The 15193-nt window shown below is 35.2% G+C and overlaps 2 protein-coding genes across 10 annotated transcripts in view; both read left to right on the top strand.

Moving 5' to 3' along the window:
- JAKMIP1 (janus kinase and microtubule interacting protein 1) overlaps nt 1-15193 on the top strand; it is a 224658-nt gene that overhangs the window by 87358 nt on the left and 122107 nt on the right. For all 9 annotated transcript variants that reach the window (XM_064418704.1, XM_064418708.1, XM_064418701.1 and 6 more), the window contains 4 exons: nt 896-955; nt 8538-8666; nt 9881-10009; nt 11856-11939. In XM_064418704.1, coding sequence (XP_064274774.1) covers nt 896-955; nt 8538-8666; nt 9881-10009; nt 11856-11939 — 402 coding nt within the window. The remainder of the gene's footprint in view (nt 1-895; nt 956-8537; nt 8667-9880; nt 10010-11855; nt 11940-15193) is intronic.
- LOC135299527 (uncharacterized) lies at nt 965-8531 on the top strand. Its single transcript, XM_064418713.1, has one exon. The coding sequence runs from the start codon at nt 4432-4434 to the stop codon at nt 4609-4611; it is 180 nt and encodes a 59-aa protein (XP_064274783.1). The 5' UTR covers nt 965-4431; the 3' UTR covers nt 4612-8531.

Raw genomic sequence — 15193 nt, 5'->3', positions numbered from 1 at the left:
CTGTGAGCTTCCTGTTTTTCCAGTTTCTGAACTGAATGTAAAGCAAATAAGTGAATAGAATAATATCACGCAGTGAGCAATAACTGCTAAAGAAGCACTTGGAACTGCAATCTGTCTTTTAAAAATAGAGGTGCTGCAAACAAAGATGCAGAACTAAGGAGAGAATCAGAAAAAGCAAGAAGACAGAGCACCTGCCTCCTGTATTGTTGGGGTTTTTTGCCTTTCTCCTTCGCATTTTTTTACCTTCTCCTCCTCCTCTTCTCCTTTGGAATTTCAGGCAGTATTCTTGGATTTAGATGAACTTAAATCATGCATTTGCAGTCATGACCTCCTCATGTCATGGTGTAGTTTGTTGTGATCTTGCACCAAAAGCGGAGTAGAAAAAAGACAGCGACTAAGTTGACACAGACTGAGTGCCTTTGGATTTGTCCTACAAGGATACAGTCAGATGTACCACTGTATCTGCATATGCATGCTTGTATATCAGAATATGTCTGATATAATAACTTTTAATTACTAAGACTGGACTAAGTTTTGGCTACCGACCTGCTGCTTCAGGGTGGTTGAACACTGAAATGACACTCTGAATTCTGTTTCCATAGTGAGCTTCTTGGTAAAAGAGTCAAAAGAACTGTCAGAAATCTGTGCTCAGAATTTACCAAAGCCTTTTCTTGCCAACTTCCCATCAAATGCGTGAAGTACGTGGCTGAAGGTTTGCTAAAAGCATAAAGCTGCAGTACTGTGTGGTGTAACATGGTGTTATTCAAAAGGATAGAGACATCATGTTAGCTTTACCAGAGGCTTAAAGAAAATGCTAATGATATTTCTCTCTGTTAGACATATCTAAGTATAGTTTTAAAACAAACCCATACCAAAATGTTCTCTTTCCTTCTAGGAAAGAGAACGGTTATTGCGGTCTAAAAAACAGAGGAGGAAAAGTCTGAAGCCTCCAAAGGTGAGCAAACCTTCGGTTTTTCGTGCATTTCTGTTGCTGTGAACAACACCTCTTTCAAATACTGCCTGAATTTAAAGCTCTGCTTAATGAGAAAAATCCATATAATTCTTCTGCTTACTCTGGTGAGTGCTTAATTTTTTAGGGTAATTCAAGAGTTTTGTACTTCACACAAGTGATGTTGTTTTGGGGTTTGTTTTAAATAAACAATAAAATTACACTTTTAGCCACTGCAGCCTAAATATTCAAGTGGCTTGAGGCATAACAATTTAATGGCTTAAAGCAACTGGTGTTTCAAAGGACAAATATTCAGTCTATTTTAAAGAACATACCCCCTTTAAACTATTTGTACCAACATAGAGCTAAATCACAATTAAAGAATAACTCATGCTGGGAATGTTACTGAAATAATATTTCTGTATGTGATATATAAGACAATTCCAACTGTTGTGCATTAATAACTTATCTGCTCTAGAATACAGGGTTCAAGACAAAAATTCCAATTATAAAACCAGAAATTTTGCTTCAGAAAGTGCCCTTCAAGTTTCTTGTAATGCGCTAAAAGTAATTTGCTGAATAATGTTTTTTGTGAAGTTGAACATTAGCAGCCTGGAGCATGTGTGTGGGAGGTGGGAAATGGAGTAAGAGGGGAAAAATGAAAATGAAGAGTAGAGCTATCATTATCATCTATATAGTAGCTTAAGATATATTCTGTCATAAATGGGTGCCTTGTGTCAGTGTGTTCTGCATAGTCTATTCCTGGTAACCTCCAGGTGGTGCTTTTTTATTGCTCTGCACTCTAATTCCTATGTTCTGTAAAATTTATCCTTTGGGACTCTATTTCACTGGTAGTTTTTTCAAATTCTGTTTCTAGTAATGATGTGTCTTTTACATAGTGAAAAAAGAAGAAAAACAAAAGTAACAATAGATCCTGTCAAATATATTTGTAGCAACTGTAAACCATTCTTTCTTGATGTAGTGTAACTGGAAATTTGTGTTTTGAGAGCAATTTTTTAAAAAGAATGCAAAAGTAAATATATATATATGGATGTAATTTATACTGTACTTTTTATAATTTTCTCTAATTATTGGCCTTTTTCTGACTGTAAGTCAAATGTGTAAGATAATTTGCTAAATTGCAAAATTCCTCACTAAACAAAACTAGTTAAGTCAACTTTTAGGTGTTGGCAACTGGTGATGAGAATTTCTGTAGGCTGAAAACTTCAATAAATATGCATTTCTGTCTTGAAAATGCTCTGTGTTAGTAGAGCTTCAGCTGGCACTGGTGCAACCTGATGTGTCTTGAGAAACCTGATGCTTTTGTGGTCTCTTCTTCTTTTCCAAAAAAGCGAGGATTGGAGAGAATAGGTACAATACATTAAAAATTTTGCTATTTTCTGTTTGCTAAGAGTGCTATAATATGGGGAATTCTGCTGATCTACTGCAAGTATTGTATGCATATGGACAGCAGAGTTAGTAGGGGTGTGATTCTTATTTAGGGTATAGAAGATGCATCAGAAAGAACAAATTAATCAGTAGCAGGCATTTCTGCTACAAATTATTCCATCCCATGTCCATTAGCTCTTCAATGGCTGTAGTGACCATTTGAAATTCTATGTGATGCTATCTCCTAACAGGAAAAGCAGGGCTATAAAACAAAAAAAAGTAAAAAAATGGAAGGTTATGAGAGAAGAACAAATGGGATTGTGTGTACTATAGTTGTTACACCATATATATACACACTAGTTAATATAGTTAATTTATAGCTGTATTTAAACTTTCTAAATGAGCTAATTCCTTAAGGAATGAAAGAAGTAATCAATAATACTACAGTGCCATTACCTGCCAGTGAATAAACCTGTAGACTATTTACATTTATATGCAGTGTTGGCTCACAATTTAACTGCAGTTCGTGTTAACTTCTAAAAATCCAATCCTGGCTGTTTTCCTTCCAGGCCACCTGTGTGGTCCTGTGAGGATCAAAATCCTCAAAGGAAGCTGTGTTTCCCACAGTTTTCCAACGATTTTTAATTTAAACAATCTATGTGGAATGGGTTTCTCACCCAGATGAGTTGGGATTTTACCATCTTCATCATCTCTGTTTCTACAGCCTATATCAAAAATCCAGAAGAAAAAATGTAGAATGTATTTGTCTGAGTGTTGCAAATGTTGGTTAGATGTCAGTAATGGACACGAGATGCAGACATCTCGCTCTGGACAAAGTGGTAACATTAAGTGGTTGGAAGTAGGTATCTAAATAAGACATAGGAGTTTTGGCCTGAAAGTGCCTGGTTTTCTCCATAAACTATAAAGGCAGTCTAAGATGAGTGAGTTGTTTTATATGTAGACATGCACAGCATAAGTGTATTTCTGTCTATTATCTGTGCAAGATTTTTATCTCATACAGATTATATAACCTGCATAGAATAGTATACAGAATATAGATAGAATATATATAGAATATAACCTGTCCTTGGAAAAAGAAATTTCTCATCTAAGTCTTTGGCTCTGCTTTTCTAAGGTTTGTTAAATGTAAAATTAGGATTAACACAGTAAACTAACAAGTTTGGCTGGTGGAGTTGTATCTATTTCTAAATGTATTCCATTCCTTGTGACAAAGGGAAGGAGGAAATAACTCCTGAGAATGAGATTTCATGAAAGTGGTCAGATAAGCTCATTCTGGAAGGTATAGAATGATTCTTTTTTTGTTCTAATAACCAGGAAAGTGGTGCACAGGGTGAAGATTTTCCTGAATGTGGTTTTAGATTCCAGCTTCCTTCATTCCTGAGATGGTCTTCAGAGAGTCTGTGGTTGTTTCCTAATAAGTATTTTCCTGACAGTTGTTTGTGTTATCTGGAACAGAATTCATGGAATGCCTTTCTCCACCTTTGAGACATCTTGTGTGAATGATGTGTCCGTAGCCTTTACAGCCCTGAACGTCAGTTCAGCTGAGAAGCTTCTGAAAGTTCTGTATTTCTTGGTTTTGTTATCAGCTATCAGTGTTATTTCTGGAGCTCTGTAGGTGCACTGGGTTACTGTTGCTACTGCAGTTTTCACTGAGCACTCTTCTAATTCCCAAGGAGTCATGGAACAATGCTGGCAACTGCTTCAGGCTCCCCAAGGAAAGGAGCAGCAAAGTGGGATGGGCTTTATAACCTCTGTGCTTGCAGGGTCTTCAGAGGAGTGATGTAGTGACTGTGTAGTCAGGTACCTGATTTTTTCCAAGGTGTTTTTAAAATTTTTTTTCAATTTTTGTTGTGAAATAACCAAGAAACTTCAGAAGGAGTATTTTTTATATTTGGTTTATTTTTGACATGTGGAATGGAGTTACATTCATTCCGTGATGGATGGAGTCATGCATTTGACAAGTAAGACATATTTACCCAGCTTGTTTGGTAGCTGCAGGACTCTATGGATTGTGCCTTTTTTTAAACTTTAATAAATGAACTGTATTTGCAGTAGTGGGAAAGCCTGGCGTGATGGAGTTCATATTTCTTGTTTTATACTTTTCTTTTTTTCTCTGCCTCTGTGCTTTGGTGTGCCTGTATTTTTCTGGCTGCCAAGAAATGACATATAAGCATGAAGGTAAGAAGTTACTGAAAGGCACATCTGATTGCATTACAAGGAAATATATCTTGGATCTTTTTCATCATGTTTGATTAGATCCCTTAAAATGAGGTATTTAAATGTAAAATGAAAGTCCTTTAGCAACAGAGAAATCAGATGATATTGAAATTTACATATAATGTAGTTTATGTGTCACTATTGATTTATAGTAGTCTAAACTTTGATGTTTGCTGAGCACCATCATTCAGTAGAAGTATTAATACTTGAGTTATAAAGACCTAATGCATAATTTTACTTTAAAATTATATGGAAACATCACTATAAATCCACATGGAAAATACTTGACATTAAATGCATGGCAGGAGTCAGTGGAAATTAGAATTCAAATCAGAATTTTTCTATAATTTACATGACTATTTTCTCAGTTAAGAAGTTGTGATTTAGAAATAAGAAATTTGCAAACAAATATAAAGCAATCTCTGAGTGTTAATTCAGAATGTTCCCATTTTTAAAAAAAAAGTTTAAATGAAACTTGAATAAACATAGTTTATATAGTTGCAAAAATCCAGTGAGTATTGTGCATTTCTGCATACTTTTGAGAAACTCTTGTGGTTCAGATTTTGAGGCATGTGTGGAATGTCCCTTGGAGTTGATATATTTATTGATGATTTATTATTTATTATCTACAACTTTATGACTCACATGTCTTTTTTTGAGTATTTTTAAAATTATTTTCTCTCTCTACAGCTGTTCCCTTGTGAATTAATTTGTTTTGGTGTTGCTGTGAATCAGTTCTTGTAGTTGGTTATTTCACATACTAGCTGATCAACAGTAAAACTGGCTATTTTTTGATTATGTCATAAAGCAATTCATACTTGTACAGGTAATATAATTAAATATTACCTGTATATATATAAATATAATTAAATAACTTATCCCTGTTTTTATGGAACAGATCTGCTCCACAAAATTATAAATATACAGCTTTTCTAAAAATTAAGAAGTCTTAAAAAGAAATTGTTCACCTGTGACTTCAAATATTACAGGTAGTCTTTATAGCATTTAAAAGTTTTTGACTTACAACTCTCCTTTAAGTGTTGCACTTTTTTAGTGTGATGGGAAATACTAAGGTGTTGGTTTTTTTTCTGAATTCCCTCATATCTAATAATCAAGTGGTTTATTTATTGATTTGTATATATTTTCACCTGACTTTTGCTATAAGTGAAATGTTCAACTTATTTTTCACAATAATGACATTGCTTTAAATATTTTCTCCAGCCTATATACCTTTATGTAAAATCAAAATCACTGTTGTTTGGCTAATTTATTTTCATTTCTTGAAATGGCATGGGTGGGTGTGTGCGTGCAGGGTTAAAGGAAGACGTGTTTGACCTGAGTTACCCAAAAGTTAGTGTACAACAGAGATGTAGCATAAAAATCCTATAGGTAGGTAGGTTTTATTGCCACTTCTAGTTCAGCTGCTGCTGACCCTCATGGTACTGTGATCTCTCTGCCATATGATAATAAATTTGAGTTTTGTTCTCCATCTTTTAGAAGCCCCTTCTGCCAGCCTTTGCAAAGTCAAGACTTGACAATTACTTTGTTTACCAGCTGCCGTCTTCTTTACCTCTATAAAATGTACCTTTATGAAACTGTATCTGCAGATCACTTTGGAGTCAGGAAAGTGAGTTGAGCTAGCTGCTCAGATTGTAAATTTGTCTTCCTTACAACTTGAAGTAGCACCATTTCTTTAGCCATATTTTCAACTTCCAATATATATTTGTAATATTACTGTTTCATGGTTGTAAGGTGCAGCCAGTATTCAGTGGGGGAGAAGAGCTGGATGGGTCATAACCCAAGGACTAGTGGCCCCTTGTGTTTTGTGGTAAACCTTTGTGCTTGTAAAAGAGAAGTCTGAAATGGTTTTAATTTAAATGTGAGTAAATACATTAGCTTTCTGGATAAGTCTTTGTATTTTTAGAATAGAGATAAACCTATTCCTTCTGCCCTTTGTTTTGTTAAGTAGGGCAGAAAGGTGAGCTCGTGAATGCTGGAGGAAAGGATTAGATTATCCCAGGGAACTGTTTGTGTTAAGCACCTTGGACATAGCGCTGCCTGGCAAAAGATCACAGTAAAACTAATGTCTTTCTAGCACTGTGGCACTATAACTGTGATCCTATGAATTCACAAAGTAGTAGTTAAGTAGCTTGCAAAAAGAAATTTGTTTCTCAAGGTTGTTTCGAAGCTCTTTGCCTGTTGTGCCGCATCATATTTATCTGCAGGCATATGGATAAATGTAGTCTGTTTAGAAAAGAAATGGCTTTTTGGGTTTCTGAATGAAAATTTTTAAGTACTGTTTTTAGGGGTCTTCTTAAGTGAAGCAGTTAACTGATCCAGGACATGACCTTGGAGCTCTCTTTGGCAGTTGGAGTGGAATTAGCTGTACTGTGAAACTATTATGGACTTGTCCAGCTTATAAGGGATGAGGTTGTGACCTGATGGACCGTGGTGACCAGGGCTGCAGACTGTAAATGGAGCACCTGGTGTCATGAATGCAGGCAAAAAGTCACACCTACAGGCTTGATTTTTTGGTACCCCTTAAATCAAGACAGAGTATTTTGACTGCTGATGAGAGCTGTGCTGAACCAAAAGAATACAGTGGGCATTAGGGCTTTGTGAGAAAGAGAAGACCATACTTGTGTAGATATACTGGAAAAAAATCTCTAAGGTTAGGTAAGTCTGGAAAACTGCAAGGAAAGATCAATATTTGGAAATCATCATGAGAGAGGGCGTTATAGTTAAAACTTTTTGAAAACTGTCTTAAATTGATTGATAACAATTCTTTGCTGAAATGTAGGATTCATGATGTTTGATGATAACTGATAACTTTTTTAATCCTTATGGCTATTTTAATGAACAAGCTATTATCTTCTCATAGACAACCTCTGTTATGTATTTGAAAAAGACCCAAACAGCAAACTGTGACATCAGGATCTGTGCTTCAGTATCAAGCAGTGGCAAAACATGTAGAGATCTTTCTTCATCTTCTTACAGCCACCTCTCTCCACTACCCTCTCTGTCTAGACTGCTTCATAACCTGAATCCATTTTTCAGCAACATCCTTTAAAAAAAATATTTTCAGTTTTCTTGATTCTCTGAAATTGTGTTGGATTTCTGTGGTTTAAGAAGTTATGCTTTCTATTGATCAATAACAGTTAAAAACCTTTTTCTCTAGTTAAAATTATAAACCATTTTTAAATGGTTGAATTTCCAAGGAAATATGCTGCTTTCTGTGACTATGTTTATATAAAAAATCAACATTTTCACAACTGATATTGTACTCATTTCCACCAGCTACTAATTTTTTCTAATTTTCTCTAGGCATTGATAATGTTGTGCAAAATTTTTTAAATCCGCAGTGCAATGCTGCTTTTCCCTAGACATGTCTTTTTGGTTAGACATAGTATTGGAGCAAACTTTTTGAAAAAAAAAAGAGAATGATGATATTGAAAAAAAATAAATGGTAAGCATGAATTTTTACTTTTAAGTAGGGTTTTCCAAAATAGGATTTTTTTCATTTTTGCTTTATTTTTGCAATTAGTATGAGCAATTAAATTTGTTCCACCTTGGTCTCCAGAGTACTTTTTTTGCTTTTGGTTGCACATGTTGTATGTTGCATTGTACTGCCTTACTTTCTTCTGAATAGATATTGGATTTCTCTATTGTGAATCTTGTAAGGACTTGTGTGATTTTGGTAATTAGGTTTTATAGTTTTGCTAAAGCATTTTTCTTTTGGTATTTACCTCATCTCTGTTCTATGTCCAGTTCTGTTCTTGGAGGTTCTTCCATAAATGATGTTGGAAAAGTAACTTATTTAATCGGAGAAGAGTTTGCATTGGAACCTTTATTTCTTTCTAAATAGCATAATAATAATCAGAGAAGGCCTTGGTTACTGCTTACTGCGTCATTGGGGCTTTCAATCTGTTTTGCTACTAGCTAAAAAACCATAATTTTTCAGAGGCATGTTGTGGAGACATTTTTTGGATTTGATGAAGAATCTCTTGATTCAGAAACTTCATCTGTAACTTCATACAACACAGATAAAACAGACAGGACTCCTGCAACACCAGAAGAAGATTTGGAAGATGTAAGTGGTAACTGATTCTTTCTTCTTTCTACCTCTTGAAGTATAAATACAAGCTTTCAGCTATTTTACCACATGAACTGTTAATGATTTGGCAGAGAATTCCTTTGGGTTTTTTGAAGTCTGGTAACATATACACTTTGCAATAAAATTAATAAGATAATATTCTGCCTGACAGATTTGGCAGATATTGGTGTGAGAAATAATTTTTTTCCTCAAACTCTTTCTTATGAGTCAAAACAAAATGAATAGGCATATTGCTTTGCCAAAAGTCAATACTTACTAGACAATAATTTACCTTTCAACCTTATAATTTATTTGACTGTTTTGATACAATCAGGATTTTCTTTCTTTGCTCACAATACTCAGAGAGTCCTTTGCAATTCATGAAGTCTTTAGTGATCATAGGTAGCAAATACCCAGTGACATGTTTTGTCCCAGCTCTGTGATACACACTGCTGCTGGCCTACTTTGGAAGATTGCGTGCGTGAGCACAAAGCACGAATTAGATGCTCTTTTTCATCTTTCTTTCTTGTTCACTAACTTCTGCCTAATACTCCTCAGAAGAAGCTTCCTTTTTTCTAGCTTTAGCGTCTAATAATATTGTAATCTCTTTTCCTTAGAACTCAAGTTCCTGGAGCAAAAATTAATTAAAGCAAAGGACTTCTTGTCCTCAGCAGTACAGGAAAGACCTTATAAGTGTTAAAGTTAATGGCTCAAAATTCAAGGAAAAGAAAGACTTTGAAAATACTTTGTATTAAAAGAATAAATTTAAGAAAATATCTTTGAAATAATTTTCAAATGTAACTTCTGTGTCAGTGTGCTTGACGCTGGCATGATAGAGAATAAGTGTAAAGAGGGAAGGGTGGACTGCATGAAAAATAGCACAAATGCCTTCTGAGACCCCTCTGGCTCTGGAGTTGCTGAAGACAATGTTGCACAAAACTGTTTCCTCTCATTTTTCCTCTCAGTTTTCCCATTTCTGTGCATTGCTGTCTTACATGGCAACTTACACTGTCCTTAAATGGTCTGGTAGACACAGTTACTCATCATCCTTCCTTCCTTTTCTTTGCACTTGTTTTAGGATTTCACACCTTTATTAAACTTTGAGACTTAGTATGAGTTGTGTTGCTGGTTTGTGAGTCTGTCTTCTGTACAGACAAACCCATTATTAAATATATATTTTACTAACCCACTTTCCCCCCCTTTTCATTAAGAGCACGCCTAAAGAAGAAGCTGAACTCAGGTTTTGCCAGCTAACAAGAGAGTATCAAGCTTTGCAAAGAGCATATGCATTGCTCCAAGAACAAGTTGGTGGAACCCTGGATGCAGAGAGAGAAGCAAGGGTAATTTTTTAACTGAAATTCTTTTAACTCTGAAATAATAGAAAAAGCTGAAACCATTTGTAATAGCAGGAGGTGTCTTTGCAGGTCAGTGAAATGCAAAGCCCAATGCTTCTGAGGATTAGAGGATGTCATAAGTAAGGTGATAATTTAGATTCATCTGCTGCAATCAGAACAAAGATGTCATTATACTTTATTCTAGCATGTATAATATATTAAAGATTTCTATGCTATGAGAGGGATAACCCATTTGAACCTGCAATTTGAATAGTGAGATGATGGATTTTGAAGGAATCACAGGATAGGTTCTTACAGCCACTTAGGTACTTCCATCATAAAATTATATTAAAAATTTCCCAAATCTGAATCAAAAATCTGACCCAGAACTTGGTTCTGGCTCGCTGGGAAGCAGTTTTGTACAACAGGAAGTGGGGGCTCCTGATGGACACCAGGTTGTATGTGAGCTGACAGTTAAAAAACCCCTGACTGTCTTCCCTCTACAACTTCCCCAAACCCCAAAAATGGAGAAACATATTAAATACTGTGATTATTACATGCTAGTGCTTTGCTACATGTGGCTGTGTGTACCACTGCAATGTGTTGCTAAGATGCAGGAAAAAAATTATTTTAATATGTTCCAAAATTACTGGTGGGAAAGGACTCAACCAACATACACTTCTTCTTTATTTTTTCCTGTGAAATGTAGTTCTTATAATAGCAGAATTACTGCTTTATGGCTTTTTTTTATTAGAGTTCTTAGCACGTTACAAAAGCCTAGTCAGTTTTGACACCTTTTAAGTAGGATACTTAGCCAAGGAAAGATATAAAGACTTGAAGATCACTTCTCAAGATCTTATTAGGATGGGGGGCATAATTCCATCTGCTATTAAAAAAGGATTTCAGGGACAGTCATGTATTTGCCACCTATGAGAGGCTATTATATATTTTCTTTGACTTTATGGGTTTTTTTAAATTTTATTTTGCAGGCATTTACAGACTATACTTTTTGTAGTCTTGGAAATTGTTGCTATTTCTTTTTAATGGTGTTTTTGCTACATCCCTGCGAATCCATTTCTGGCATGAGTCATAAATTAGCTTTTTGCATAGTTTATTTTGGTGGGATGAACATTTCCTATAACTTTTAGGTGAGGCTTAAGGAAAGCAAGGACTCAAAGATACACAGATGTAGGAAAAAAAAATCCCTGCAGGAATATTTAAAATGCTTGGGAGAAAAAGTACCTGAAGTAGGGTGGAAAAAAATACTTGTGGTAGGTCAAGGAGCTTCAGTGGCTGAGGGTATTAAGAAACATGTGTTTTATATCCTTTTTTTGTTTAGTACTTTGTATGATCCAGTGCCTTTTAGGGCATCACTGGATTTAGGGGGTAATACCCACTGTAGTGTAGTGGTGAGTGTAATGATCATGTAAATGAGAAAAGCTGACCAGCATATGCTGTTTATGGGACATGTAATTTGTTTTGGGTCAATGTATTTCATTTCCTAAGTGCCTTTTTCAGTGCTTAATGTAATTCTCTTTCTCCCTTGTTCCTTTTTCCCAATTGCCTTAAGTTACTAAAGCTTTTAAATAGCTTTTTAGAGCTCTTTCAGTTTCTAATTTTTTTTTCTTCCACTGGTAAGAACTTTGTCACTGAATATGGGATGCTAACATCTTTTTAGGCTAGGAAGGAAAAATCCTGTTAAAATGGCAGCTTCAAATATTGTGTAACATAAACACAAAAACAACTATTTCAATGAAAAACATTAAAAGCTGACGGGACAGCCCATAAAATAGTAGAAAATATATTTACTTTTGATTTCTCTTTTCCCCTCTCCCTCCTTCTCCTCTCCCAGACTCGGGAACAACTGCAAGCTGATCTTCTCAGGTGTCAGGCAAAAATTGAGGACCTGGAGAAAGCTCTAATGGAGAAGGGACAGGTAAAAGGCTCTCTTAAAATGCTCTACCACATCATGTTCTCGGCTGCATGCAGTGGTGCCCTGGCCATCTTCGTTGCTTACTGGTGTGTTGGTGTGAATGGTGCAGCTTGATTGCTACTGCAGCATTTCATCGCTCAAATAAAGGAAAGGATTTTGCATTCTAAGAAAATGTCATTACAGACTCATTTTCTAACACATAATACACTAAAGGGTAGTATCAAAATAACCACATGTACATGCACATTCTGTTCCCATTGTCATTTGGTGAAGGGCTTTGTCCTCTTTTCAATTTTGTAACTATTTGTTATAAGTTCTAATAACATAAATATTCTATATTTCTACTGGAGAATATTTTTGGTGTGTACCAAAGAAAAATTTTTTAAAACCCCAACTTCTAGACACACTAGAGATATGAACACTTGGACACTGAGCCTGTCAGGTTAATGGAAGCCACTTGAGGTGTTCCTCTCCTGGGTTTGAAGTCTCAGAGGGCCCAGTTGCTTTCAAATTCCCAAACCATCACACAAAGAAAAATCAGGCCTTGTGCTTCAGTATATATAAGATATGTAAATACTCATCAAAGATGTGTCTACTGATGCATATTTAATATTGTCTAGGGCCCTCAGGAAGTCTGATTAAGAGTTATGAGTATGCATTTGCAAGATGTTCAGTTGTGTGACTGCTAGAACACACACTAGAAATTGGGGAGATGTTATTTTATGCTTTATTGTTTGAAATAAGAATTTAAGTTTGCATGTAGCTTATAGTAATAAGATAGAGCTAGCTGTAGATATACATTTCAAAGACTGATGATCCTGTAGCAGTTGACACAACTTACATATAATGCCAAATAAATGATAACACTATTTCTATGGTTTATTCTTTGTAATTAAAATTTTGTGTAAGATTCTGTATTAATGCAAAGGTTTGGGGACCATATTCAAATTAAGGACAAAAGTCATTCATGCTACCTTCCACACAAATTGCAATTTGTTTAGTGAATTACGTGTAAATACAATACCACTAAAAACTGAGAATATGTTATCAATCTAAAAATGATGGCCCACTGAACCTCTGGAAGAATAAACGAAACCAAAGATCTCTCAAGCATCTACTGCTGCTATTTTGGTTTGTTGATAAGAAAGATCTTGTGGGCAAACTGCTGTGTAGTTGAAAACATTAACAAGATAGTTGACTGTAGAGTGTATAATGTAAGTACTGTGTATGTAAACAAGATAAATGAATTTGGATACCCATGTAAGGAGTTACTTCTGTGGTTTTTCTGCAAGAGCATTACATCAAAAAGGTGTATCTGGAAATTGGAGTTTAATAAATTATCACTTTAAGATTCAGAACCACATTTTCCACTTTGTATCTCTTAGTAACCCTGACAGGGTGAACAGGGATGTGACAAGGAGCACTAAGATGTTGTTTCTAGTGGGCTGGTTTGTACACTGAGTGTTAGCTTTCCTCAGAGGGGATCACAGTGTCTTCCTGGGAGCTCTAGCACCTGCTTGGTTCTCCTGATCTGTTAGTATTTGCAGTCAACAAAATAAATGGTTGTATGAAAAATGGAATTCTTTGTGCACTATGTGATTTTTTTTTTTTTTAATTATTTTATTACTACTTTGTCATTTAGATGTCATGGTAGTGATGATAATTTAATAATAATTGTGGAATGTTCATTCTGGGAGCCAGCCTCTAAAGTGTGTTTGTAAAGGAAATAATGAATCAAAAGTATATTATTCCTGAAAATTTCCTGAAGTCTATTTCACAGCATGAGATTAGAAACTTATTATTCAACAATTATGTGAAGCTAGGTTTATAACAATTTATGTGTAATTTCCAAGTAACTGTCAATGGCTTTTGTTAATCTCTCTTCTGGCTGGACCTTTCAGTATTCCCCCAGAAGTAACACAAAACTAATAATCCATTTCTTCATGATACATTGAGGTGCATGCATAAGAAATTTTATATTAAATAAAGAAATTAATATTATTAATAATGGCAAATACTAAATCTAAAAGTATTGGAGTATGCAGTGTGCCAGATGGATGAATGCTCCACTGTCTCAGTGATCTGGTGTGTAAATACAATTCTGCTGGAGTTCAGGTTTCCTCAGAAAGTGTAGTTGGACTCCATCAAGAAAGAGGCAGAAATTTATTACCTGTAGAGCAGATTGATCTGTTTTTTCTACTTGTGTGAACTGAAGCAGATGAAGCTGCAGTCTGATGTAGCTGTTGAACCTGACCATGTGGGTATGTTTACCATATCCATATCCATATCCATATCCATATCCATATCCATATCCATATCCATATCCATATCCATGCTCTGGGATGTCCACCCTCTGTCTGTGCATGCAACTCTTCATTGCTTGACCTTAGTAAAATGCTAGTTAAATACTAAACTAGATACCAGATTGTATTTTCAATGTTTTTTTCACTTGCCTCAAAAATTCTTGACAAGTGTAATGCCTTTCAGTACTCATTTTAGTATGTTACTCTTATAACATCACAGCCATTAAGAGCTTGTTTATTACATTAAATGCATTTTTGTGCATGACTGGAAAAAGGTAGAACAGTACAGCATGAGATTGTAGTAGACAGTAAGCAGAAAAAAGAAAATGTTTTCAAAAATGCTAATTGGACTCAATATATTATCATAATATTTTAGATTGACATTTCAAGGATATTTGAGGGGCTGTGATATCCAGATTTTATTGATTCCTTATGCAACCTCAGTGTGCAAATATCTTCCTGAAATGCTTTACTTTAGTAAAGGCATTTAGATTTTAAATAAATCATCCCTTGAAGCTAGAAGATAATTTGATCTAGAGTTAGTATGGGATATTAAGTGTTGGATATTGTTTTAATAAACCTTTTAGAGCAGCATGAGCAAGGTTATGTAAATAGATTTCTCTGTAGGAAAAACAAGAGCAAATCTTGCTGTTATAATCCATTAAAACTGAAGGTCCAGCTATGGCTGGCCATGAGTTTTTGTAGCTTGGCTCTTTAAAGGGATATTTGATGAGGCCTTTTGAGGCCATGGGAAAACCTAAAAGGAAAGATGTGTTTTGGAACAAGCGATTAATTGGAAATACAGTTTCCAAATGTATACAATGTCTTGCATCACTTCCCTTTCTCCACAGCCTTGAATTTCTTGTCACAAACACTGTGTTTTAGCCAGATTCTCAGATTTTTAGCAGAGGGTGATTATATTGCTGAAGCTTCTTTTTGGTCATTTGGGGTAGT

This window comes from Passer domesticus, chromosome 4, assembly GCF_036417665.1.
Source record: "Passer domesticus isolate bPasDom1 chromosome 4, bPasDom1.hap1, whole genome shotgun sequence".
NCBI classification, from domain to species: domain Eukaryota; kingdom Metazoa; phylum Chordata; class Aves; order Passeriformes; family Passeridae; genus Passer; species Passer domesticus.
This window is presented reverse-complemented; position numbering and strand designations above follow the sequence as displayed.